Source organism: Vicia villosa, unplaced genomic scaffold (genome assembly GCF_029867415.1).
Source record: "Vicia villosa cultivar HV-30 ecotype Madison, WI unplaced genomic scaffold, Vvil1.0 ctg.000074F_1_1, whole genome shotgun sequence".
NCBI lineage: Eukaryota > Viridiplantae > Streptophyta > Magnoliopsida > Fabales > Fabaceae > Vicia > Vicia villosa.
The window spans coordinates 347,666-360,010 of NW_026704998.1; the positions used below are offsets into that span (position 1 = coordinate 347,666).

At 31.3% G+C, this 12,345-nt stretch overlaps 1 protein-coding gene and 1 non-coding gene across 2 annotated transcripts; both read right to left on the bottom strand.

The window, feature by feature from the left end:
• Window positions 1-575: 575 nt before the first annotated feature.
• On the bottom strand, window positions 576-700 carry LOC131623624 (small nucleolar RNA snoR86). The gene has a single exon (XR_009290271.1). It is a non-coding gene; the product is annotated as a small nucleolar RNA snoR86 (small nucleolar RNA).
• Window positions 701-4,052: 3,352 nt separating this feature from the next.
• LOC131623606 (cysteine synthase-like) lies at window positions 4,053-7,216 on the bottom strand. Its single transcript, XM_058894614.1, has 9 exons — window positions 7,025-7,216; window positions 6,819-6,928; window positions 6,689-6,746; window positions 6,181-6,582; window positions 6,052-6,103; window positions 5,697-5,776; window positions 5,525-5,584; window positions 5,354-5,434; window positions 4,053-4,298 (listed from the first exon to the last, which is right to left on the bottom strand). Exons 1-9 carry the CDS (start codon window positions 7,196-7,198, stop codon window positions 4,206-4,208), a joined length of 1,110 nt encoding a protein of 369 aa, XP_058750597.1. The 5' UTR covers window positions 7,199-7,216; the 3' UTR covers window positions 4,053-4,205.
• Window positions 7,217-12,345: the final 5,129 nt, after the last annotated feature.

Sequence of the window (12,345 nt, forward strand, 5' to 3'; positions counted from 1 at the left end):
TAGAAATAAGACAACTCATTATGGAGGAGAGAAAAAATTTAAAATTCATGAGTGATTGTGATTATGAAGGAGAGAAAAGATTAAAATTTTATTTTTTAATTAATTAAAATTTTATGATTGGTTGTGTGTAAAACTATTTATTAGGGTTGTGTGTAATACTATTTAATAATATATTTCTCACAACTTCATAAACAAAACTTTAATCTGCAGTTGAATGAATCTATGCTTGATATCATGGAACTGGATTTTTACATTTTAAAATGTTTTTCATGTTTTTTTTTTAAGAAAAAGGATATATTATTAAACTTACAAACAAGTAATATATCCTTTCATTTTTTTCATGTTATTATACGGAGTTGTTAATTTCTTTTTTCATTAAATATTAAGATTTTATGACATTAATATAATTTTGCATAGTTTTACAGTTATGGATCCAATCATGATAAATTCAGATTAAAAGAACATTATTTAAAGTTCAATCAAATTTAAAGATAACAAAATTTAAAATAAAAAGACAAATTTTTTAACCAAACCGTATTTCTCAGATTGAAGATTTTAAAGCAAAGTTATAAAAAAATGTAGCGACTTGTTCGAGGCCATATTCAAAACGGAATGATTTGATAGGCACGGAGAATCGCCTTTTGAGTTCGATTTTGCCAACCTTCAATGCAATATACATCAATTATCGATGCTCTTGCTCTGCAAATTGGCTTTTTCTTTCAAATTACAACACAATTTTCAAATATAATAATAAACTCGTAAAACAGCAGAAGAAACAACACAAAGAAAATCAGATCTGAAAGAAGCAATCGTAACTTGAAAACAAGAAAACTAAAATAGTCGCTGTTAGAGTCGGTAAGGAAAATAAATGGGTACTAAGAGGTTAAAGCTGCAACTTTGCATTTTATAGAATACGAACTTGTAAACGGCTAGCCCTAATTTTGTGGGGAACTGTGGTTGTTAGTTGGGCTTTGATCGGTTTTATTTTGGGCTCATTCTTTCTAGTATTGAGTTTTCCGAGTACAATAAATTACTTCCTGCCCCTTGACTTTGTACTCATACTTCCATGAATGTTTTTTTCTTTCTTTTGTTTTGGAAAGCTCTCACTTTTTCTAATACTAAATAATTTTAAGTTTAATGGGCAATGCAATAACAATTTAAAATATTCAATAAAAGTAATCACTTATGTCGATGAAATTAATTTGAAAATATTTTTGTGATCGGATGGAATACACAAATTTTATATTGTCGGGATATCTTTTCTTTTCTCTACGATTTTTTTTTGTTTTGTTTTAAAATGATTATTTTTGTATTTATTTAATTTTTTGAAAAATAAATTAAAGTTGGATCTTTCAAAATATATTATCTTAAGAAATTTAAATTTTGAAATTTTTAGGAAAAGAAACAATAATTTTTTAATTTTTTAAATTAGCCATAGTTTAACGAGAATAATGATTTTACTGATAAATGTATGACCATACAACATCATCCTTAGGCGGCCGACTATCAAGACCGTCGAAGCATCTATATTCACGTTGTACCTAACTTTAAAATACCATTTTCCTAATAAGCGAGTCAGTACAATTTAAGGGGATCAATATGCTGCTCGTGAATGCTACTTGAGTAGCTTGGAGACAACCATAAAACAACTCTCCCTTGTTGATGTCCCTTATTTTGAAGTTCCAAGTGCTGACTTCGAGTGTTGGGATCCCAGATTGGGAGCCGAAGCGAAAAGGCTCATTTCCACGGAGGACTTGAAGGAGGTCCAGATAGATCCTCACACCAATCAGGTGTCGAATATAGGTACATTCATGCCCGTAGAGGAGGAAAGGGAACTATTCAACCTACTTATTAAGAATGTCGACTGATTCTCTTGGACTCCCTTTGACATGTCAGGAATAGACACCAAAGTGATGAAACATTGTCTTGCTATCCACCCTTCCTCCAAACCAATAACGTAGAGGAAGCTCAAAGTTTGCGAGGAGAAAAGAGCCGCCATTGATGAAGAGGTGGGGAAACTATCCAACGTTGGGTTCACCACAGAAACAAAGTTACTCACCTGGATGACTAATGTGGTTCTAGTACAGAAAGCTAACAATAGGTGACGTATGTGCGTAGATTTTAGTGACGTGAACGCCGCCTGGCTTAAAGATTCGTACCTACTTCCAGACATTAATCCCCTTATTAACGGGTCATCAGGCTACCGCATGTTGAGTTTCATGAATGCGTATTCAAGGTACGACATGATTCGGATGGATCCCCTGGATTACCTTATTTATTTAGATTATTTATGAATGTCGTGTGTGACCTTGAGAGGAAAGTGCAGAGTAATTAGAAGTTGGTAGATTTTATTTAGAATTATTTAATAATTAAAATAATAATAGTTTATTGTGATTTATGCTACATCTTACATGCTTAAATCTGATATTTTGATTATGTTTTGATGTTACATGCTGCTAATTGTTTTATATGTTGATTTTCGTGTGCAAATGTGTGTGAAATATTCTATTTTTGTTATTGGTATAAATTCCACCGTTGTTGAACATTTGTGTGTTTTGGGGTAAATGTGAAAGTATGAAAATACATGAATTTGTTGGTGTCAAGCTATAATAAATTGTGAATTTTTGGTTTTAATCATTGGATAATTCTTGTATGTCGATTTCTGAGACCAGAGCTTTTTAAGGAATCAAAATCAGAGGCCCAGAAGGCCTCCAACGATGAAAAATGCAGAAAATTCTGCATTTTGCGCAGCGATGAGGGGGCGTAAGACTGGCTGACGGTCCGACTGTCATCGCACTGAGAAAGATGACTCCCAGAAGGTCTGACGGGCGTCACCACATTCAGGCGCGCGTTATTCGCCCAAGACGTCAGTAATGACGTGGCGATTTGTGCAATTGACTTGTTTTCCTTGTTTTTGTCATAACTTTTGATTCATAAGTCCAAATGAGTTACTATCAAATGGAATTATTTTAAGGGGCTGAATATGTTGTGATACCATTAGTTTTTGATGTGGATTACATGGATTGTTTTTTTTTGATAAACAGATTACATGGATTGTTGATGTTATGCTGGGGATGACGAGAATTAATAACTTTAAAATTATTTAATAAATGTGTTGTGTTGATTTCATTTATGTTGTGCATTTGTGATTGTGATTGCATGGTAATCTAGAAAGTGGATTATGAGAGTTTTCAGTGTATTATGTTAGAATCAGAGAGGTCTTAACGCATTGATATTGATTAGTATGATGCATGCATCATTTGAGTTCATTAATCTTTTGAAGATATTAGGGACATTAGTCGTAGCCTAATTTACTAATTTATCGTAATTATGTATGAATAATTATGAAAATTAAATTGCGATTAATAAATAATGATTAAAGAGTGGATTCAGATAATCTAATCACGTTTGATTACTAATTCAATTACAATATTTTCATTTTTATTTTTTTCATCCAACAATAGATTTTACTACCTAAGTAACTTGAAAAATGATAAGTTTAGAAATTAGAAACAACTCTCATGAATTCAAACTTTCATAATATTACTTAACTATATTTTGGTACACTGGTTGAAATTATCCATCATATTCAAATCTGATCATATTAGAGCATCTCCAATGGAGGTTGCTTAATGCACATTTAGGATTTATAAGTTCCGGAACTTAGCATTTTTATCATTGGAGCAGATACACGTGGCGTTCTCGTTTCACATATAAATTGCTTATTAAAATCACCATTGGAGTTAAATTGGTTCATATTTCTTAGATGTTGCTTAAATGCAATGTGGTAATTTGGTCCCACATAAATAACTCAAGTAATCGAAATAAGTTTTTTCTATTGGAGATGCTCTTACAAACAAACAGAAACAGTAAACCTAAAAAATAACCTAGCAAGGAAAGTAATTTCGTAAAAGCAACTATCTTATGAAAAAAATTATAACTAAAAACAATGACTAAGACGACGACAACAACAACAATAACAAAGCTAAAAACAATGACGAAGACGACGACTAAAACAACAATAACAAAAGAAAAATCAAAAGACGACAATATAATGGAAGAGCACCCAATGATGAAAAATTAAGAAAATATAACACATATCGAATAGCTAAAAGTTACAAGTCCAAACAAATTCAAGGTACCACCAACCATTCTTACAAAGTGCTATTGAAAATGCATGAGAAACATGAAACGAGTATATTGTTTCATGGTACTGCTTGCATCTTCTCACATTCTTCTCGTACTTCTTGAAAAAGGGAAGTGGATAAATATCTTTCACCAAAACTTGGGAATACAACCTGCAATGAATAAAAATTGTGGGTATTAAAATAAAAATAAAGTATTTTAATTATGCAAATTTAAAATTTTATAAAACTTTTAAGAGTAAAAAATACAAAAATACCCAATGGGTTTCCACTAAATAATAGGAATGACAATTTAGCTCATACCCAATGGGTTTCCACTAAAAATACCCACAAAAGGTAAGGTAAAAATCCACAAAATGAATACGGGTACATATTTATATAATGTCATTTATAAAAATCCACAAAATGAATACAAAATGAATACGGGTATGAGTGCAGACACATGTACCTTACTATCCACCCGCCCCATACCCACAGTACATATTTATATAATGTCATTTATATTATCATATAAAGATGCACGTTTATTAATATATAAAAAATACATCACTATTAAACTATTACACATTTTAATAAAAAAGTTTATTTATTTCTTAACTCAACTATAACATCCACAATTTTTTCAGTATTATTAAAAAAACTTAAAATTATAGGGTATTTTATAATTAATTGATTTATTTTTATTACAAACTCAGGTAAACAGGTACACGTATGAGTATTGAGGTACTCATAAGATACGAGTACGGATATGAACATTGGTACCTACGCAGATATAAGCTCGGGTATGTAGATTTTTCAAACTGCGGATATGGGGACGAGTACTATAGTACCATGCCAAAATTCTGTCCATTATCATCCCTACATCCAAAGTAGATTAAACTTCTTACATCGCTTTTTAAGAATTAATGACCATTGAACGACATCTAATTGTATTTGTCTCTCTTATCTCATATCAATGGCATCTAATTGTATTGATCTCTCTTATCTCATATCAGGCCGAAGGAATCATTATAAAAGGAGCACACTTCAAACCAAAAAGGATAGGTTGAATTCATACGAAGAAGTCACCTACCGTGGCTCTTTCTAACCAGCTCAAAAGGAGTTATTGAACTAGTTTTCTTAGTGTGAATAGAACTAAAAAACGTAAAATGATATTGATATAGTTGTAAAGGTTGAAAAATTTATTCTTAATTATGAGATATACATACCACAATAAGCTTTCCCTCATTTTCAGGCCTCTTTGCAACCTGTAATGCAGCTGTAGCAGCACAACCAGAAGAAATTCCCACCTATTTACCAAAAGAAAAAATGTATGTAAATAACCAAAATATAAAGCCAATTGTTAATCAAATTGCAACAAATTGACATAAAGCACCAACCAGCAAGCCTTCCCGGAGGGCTATTGTTTTTGCAGTTTTGACAGATTCTTTACCTGATATCTGCAAACGTTATCACATCACATGTCACACAACTAGAAAAAACGTGTGTTTGTAAATTAGAATAATGCATTGAATTGATGATAAGATAGAGAAAAGGTATAAAATAACAAACCGCTATAACTTCATCAAGGACTTCTTTATCCAAATTCTTGGGTACAAAACCAGCTCCAATACCCTGAATTATGTGAGGTCCTGTAATTACAATTCGTTAGGCCGAGTATTGTTTTTGTTTTTGTTTATTAGCCTAATTGCCGAAATTTCACTCCTTATTAAAGGAGAATAATTAAGATAACACGGATTTGAACCCGCACTCTTGCAATTTGATGTCCCTATATAACTACTAACCGAGTTGGTTTAACGAGATACACTATTCTTGATATATATATATATATATATATATATATATATATATATATATATATATATATATATATATATATATATTAGTTTTTATTCATATTTCTTACTTGGTGTTCCACCGCTAAGCACGTTGCTTTCGAGAGGCTCTACACCAATAACCTAAAAGACACTCATAATTAATATCTTATATTAATTAATTGATATTAAAAGATACTTTATTGAAATGATTTACCAACCTTTATATTTGGATTTTGTTCTTTTAGAAATCGACCTGTTCCAGAAAGGGTTCCACCAGTTCCAATTGCCGAAACTAAAATATCTACTTTACCTCTTGTATCTTCCCATATCTCAGGTCCAGTATTCTCATAATGTACCTTAGGATTTGATGGATTATCAAATTGTTGAAGCATGAATGCATTAGGTGTATTTTTTACAATTTCTTCAGCTTTTCGAACTGCTCCACTCATAGCCTTAGAATATTCAGTCAAAACAAGTTCAGCTCCAAATGCTCTCATAAGAATTCTTCTCTCTAAACTCATCGAAATAGGCATTGTCAAAATGAGCTTATATCCTTTAGTAGCTGCTATATATGCAAGACCAATTCCTGTGTTCCCACCAGTAGGTTCCACCAAAATACTCTGAATTTAGAACACACCAAAAACAAAAGTTAATAATTAAGAAAGTGTTTCAACAACAAAATAAAATTCATAAATGGACATACATCCTTTCTGTCATGATTTTTACCTTTCCCGGTGTTATAAGTCCTTTCCTCTCAGCATCAAGAATCATGCTATAACCAATCCTGCAAGACAACACATGGTTCCATAAGCTCAAGCTTTGCAGCAATAACTATATTTTGGATTTAACAATATACCTGTCTTTGACACTGCAACAAGGTTCCATTAGCTCAAGCTTTGCAGCAATAGTAGCAACACAGCCTTTCGTGACACTCTTCAAGTAAACCATTGGCGTTTTTCCTATGAGCTGTGTCATGTAAGCAGCAACAAATGAAGAAGATTCATCTTCGAATTGTATATAGTTACAGAAACAAACAAAGAACAAAAATAGTATGAAACTGACCTCTGTAATATCCTCGGCAATATTGAGATTGTCAAGGTTGGTTTGAAGTTGGACAGAGGCGGTGGAAGATGAATAGATTCTGGAAAAGATGGAACGGCTGGCTATACAGAATCGTGGTGATGTTGGAGCATGCAAAGCACGACTCAACGACTTGAGGAAGGAAGTAGAAGCCATTGGTGCTTGTGGGGGAAATCTTTGATGGCAGAAACTTATATATATATATATATATATATATATATATATATATATATATATATATATATATATATATATATATATATATATATATATATATATATATATATATATATATATATATAAAAATAGATATGCTAGTTACGGAACGCATGAGATCGCAGATTTGATATGTATGTACTATTTTCATTTATTTTAAAATCAAGCAAAAGATAAATTAAAATAATCAGCACTGCGACTACTAAAATATAAATATTTGAATGAAATCAATAATGGAAATATTATTTATAATATCACTTCTGCTTTCACAGCCTTAGGGACGTATCACTCCAACTTTGCAAATCATCGCCATACTTCGATGTCTTCGGATATATATATATTATCGTCCTTCAAGGTAAGATGGATACATGAAAATAAGAATTAGATAATATGTAACTGATATTTTAGTATAATTGAATTAATGTTATTTAGAATTATGGATTAATTCAATTCATATTTATTAGTGGAGTGAAATGAATAATTTAAGGTTCAATAGCTAACTAATTGAAAAGTGACATAAATTATTTAGGTATTTAGATTCATGATACACTTTTTCTTTTATATGTGTGCGCGTGCATGTTAAAGAGAGGATGTGTGTTTATATGGGTATCTGTTTTAAGATTTAAGAGAATTTTGTTATTCAGACGCATGTTTGATGATCTAGTTATTGCATTATAATTGAGAATAAAACGTTTAAGATTTTGCATGGTGGATTCTAGGTGGAATGTCATAGATAAAGGGTCTAAAATACGTGACTTATATATTTTAAGAAGTTCCAATGTCATTGTTCATTCATCATCATCATCTAATAAAGGTGTTCATAACAAAAACAACTTGAGGTCAAGGCATGGTAGATGCAAGGAGGGTGTTTTAGAGCATTTCATGGGATAAAGCAGAAGTCTAAGTAGCTTATTTGGCTAAGAGATGTTTATTTAGAAGAATAAACTTTCAAACACTTATGGAGGTTTGGAGTAGGAAATATGTAAACTACTTTGTTTTGAAGGTTTCAAAAGTTTTTCCTAGTGTGCATATCAAGATTATCCAACTTGATGTTAATTGTGCCTTCAATTTATATCAAGATAGTGAGAATGATTATAAATTGTGGGAAGTGAAATCTAAAAGATCAAAGTTTATCGTTCTCATATGTATTAATTTTAGTGAGTTTCGTAAGTGAGTCTTGGTATAAACACTTGTATTAATGAGAGAACGATTATAAAGATCCCTAGTTATCATTAACTTATAATAAGGTAAGGAGGTAGATTGTATCATCTTTTAAATGTACGATTATTTTGGTCTTGAATGTTATGTTTTGAATGTGGCTAACAGGTTCACCTTCATGGAGGTATTTGAAAGCAGGTGGAATAAAATATGGTTAAAGAATCATGCTTGTGGGCTTGTTAGATTATCTTAGCAAGAAAAGGTGGGTGGAAGCAAATGCACGCGGGTGGAAAGATCAAGGTTCAAACGTGACTTGAACTTTATTAAAGTTGTTGAATGATTATTCAAATCAGATAGAGAGACAAAGTGGTTGATGGATAAATTCACATCACCATGGTTTATAGTTAAGGTGGAGAATTAGAGAAGTATACCATAAAACCTTGATTGATAAAGAAAAAGAAAACATGTTTTGAGTTTTCCATAAATAAAAAATCCTAAAATTAGCAAGAATTTTAACGGAGGCGCAGGGAGGTAAGACAATTGGCGGCTAGCAGCGGCGCCAGAAACTACAATAGTTGCAGTCCGGTGGTCTCTAGAGGCAGAGTCGAAGTCGTCAAGAGGCGGAGGAATAACCTTCCGCAGTGGTAGCAGTTTGGGTCCTTGAGTTTTGTTTCGGACCTTGTTAAGGATCCATTGGGTTTCACATAAAATTTTATTTCTCTCATTCATGGCTAGAAAATCTTCCGAACTTTGGAGTTGAAGGAAAATAGAAGGACTAAAAAATCCTATTGGGAAACCTAGAGAGATATGAGTAGAAATTCCTTGTAGGTGGTGGAATTTGAAAAATCTTTGGAGGTATCTAAAGGGATTAAGAAACACTTTTAAACACCTAATTCCTTGTCGGCGCATAACTTTCCACCAAACGATATCATAAATTACTGCATTTGCATCTCCATGTCAGATTTCCTCTTTGCCGTGACCTCCATCTGCCGTTGATGCTCACTTTGCATTGCTTCCATTTGAGCTTTCAAAGCTGCCTCACATTTCGGTGCCTCACGCCTAGCCTCATTTACTTCCAATTGTTTTACGGTTTCTCGCTGTTCCAGTGTCAAATTTAATAGACGTGAACCTCCTTCCCCATTAATAACTCTTTGATATAGAGTTCTGTCATCACTTCTCAAAGTGCCTGCCAAATTTCCACCACCAAAAAAACACCCGTTAGACCCTTTTCCGCCAATGACTTCACTCTAAATATAAAAGTCCACATCTGGATAAAGCGGCTCTCCCGATCTCAGAGTATACTGAGGATTAATATTCAAAAATCGTACAAGTAATGTCTGATAATCATCCTACGCATACAATAAAATAAACTAAGTTAAATATAATTTAAATTAAATTAAATTTACTTGAATAATATATGAAAAATAGTCACGTGATTTTCACGCTGCAACTAAAGTTGTCACATAATTTTCATGCCACAACATCTTACATGCCACGTGAAAATCATGACACAAAAGTTGCCAATAAATTTAAAAAAATATGAACAACGTGAATTAAATTAAACAACTTACCAAAGCTTTTTATGTACGATCGTTAACAAAACCTCCTGTTTTCTTTATCCGAGTCTTTATATTCTAAAATATTTAATATAAAATTTGTTTTAAGAAATTTATATATAATAATCTGTCTTAATAATATATATCATAATATGTTTAAATAATATATATATATATATATATATATATATATATATATATATATATATATATATATATATATATATATATATATATATATATATATATATATATTTTTTTTAATATAAAACTACATAAAAAAACTATATTCTATTTTCAATATAACCAAAATATATATTCTGTTTTAATAATATATATATTCTATCATCCAAAACTATATTCTATTTTCAATGTCATCCAAAATATATCATCTAAAACAATATTTTTATAATCTACTAAAATTAAAATTAAAAAAAAAAACAAAAATACCTCTTCTTTAATCTCCTTCATAAATATATCCACCGTAGTTATATCACATTTTCTACGCGCATGTTTTTTTCTAAGAAACTTTTCATCACATATCCTTTAAAGATTTTTTAGGTGAGAAGTTTCAAGTTCCAACATCAAAATTTGTTCCACCATGCCTCCTTTAACATTTTTTTTATTTAAAAATTAAAAGTATAATTCAACCGTGGTTATAAGTTTCATATATCACTATGATTAAAGCTTACGACCGTTAATTTTTTTCCGCAATATTAAAACTTTAGCAAGTAGTTTATTTCGTTCATAACACACAGGGTTGCCCCAGCGAATGAAACGACATCGATAGCGAAATCTTCACCATCCTCCGAATATCATTTCTAAAAGCGAAATATTCACTATCGTATTCGAATATCATTTCTAGAATCGAAATCTTCACTATCCTCTTCGAATATCATTTCTGGTGCGTCACCATTCTCTCCCTCTGGGCCATATGAATATTTAGGGTTACCGCATTTGTTTATGTTCTTATGAATGTGTATTGTTCATGTTTTAGATTTTGTCACATTCACATTTCCTTTATTTTCGTTTTGTTGCAACTGTGTTTTGGTTTTATTTAGATTTTGTAGCATATAACCATAGGATAAAAGTTGATAGATTATTGTGTATGAGAAAAGAGTTCTTGATTCCTTGAGGTCATGATAAGAAACTATTATAGAATTGATTGAATACTACCTTCATTAAATAAACCTTAAGCTAAAAACTTAAAAAAAAATCAGTAATTTTTTATTAATCACATCTGAATGCTCTAGCAGAGAGAAAGTTTGACCAAGTATAATATGTTTGATCATCAGAATCAATGATGAATGGCCTTTACCCTTCTTCTTCTTCTTGATTTTCTCTTCCTAGGAGCTCTCATGGGTTTCAAAGGTTCGATACAACCACTACAACTTTCAACGACTTTGACCTCTTCTTGATTCTGAGGAGAGTTTTGAACAGAAGCTCTGGCCTCTACAACCACAACAGTTTTTGTTCTCTCAGCATTGTTGGAAGTTTTAGCAGAAGTACTCATTTTGATTCTTCCTCTTCTCTGATTTCTTTTGATGAAGTTCTTTTTGTGTTTTGGTTCAAAGAGGAATTCCGCTTTTATATTGATTCTTCTGATTCTTCCTCTTCTCTTAACATTAAAAGTCTAAATGCCAAAAGATTTCACGTTTGTCAAGTTTGCTCATTATTACTTCTTTAATTCTCTGTTTTTTTCTCTTGGAAATTGAAAACCTCGAGCAGTCGAGCTGTTGTTGAATGTGTATTGGTGTTTCGAATCCAGGACCTTTCATTTATAACACAACGACTGTTTCCATAAACCGTAGTTATAAGTAGCGCGCTATCTAATATATAACAACGGTCACGCGCCCGTTGTGGTAACTAGCATACATACAATCACATGTTACCTAACAACGAAAATGCTACCGTAATCATATGTGTTTTGCAACGGTCATTGTTTGTGTTTTATGTAGTAGTGCTTGTAACTCTTTTCTAATATCTTATAACAACTTTTGAAAATACTATATTAAAAAGTTGTTTTCTCCTCTTGGGTATACCAGTTTGATCGAATTGAATAAATAAGTTTATTTGTGTTTTTATCTTTTATCTTCTTCTACTTTATTTGTGTATTTGTTTTCACTCTTAACATGTTAATGTGTTATTTGATGCCATCAATTTTTATTGTTATTATTCTTTGTCTCACACATAAAATATTTTAATAGGTTAAAACCTATCAATAAATTTATTAAAATGGTTAGAGCATGCAATAAAAATGTAAAAAATAAATGTATTATTGTACTTGCATTGATTTGAAATAGACATAGTTAGAATGAAAAATTTTATAGATGAAGTTGCAGTTGAAAAAAAAGTGTTGTGATTGTGTTTTAA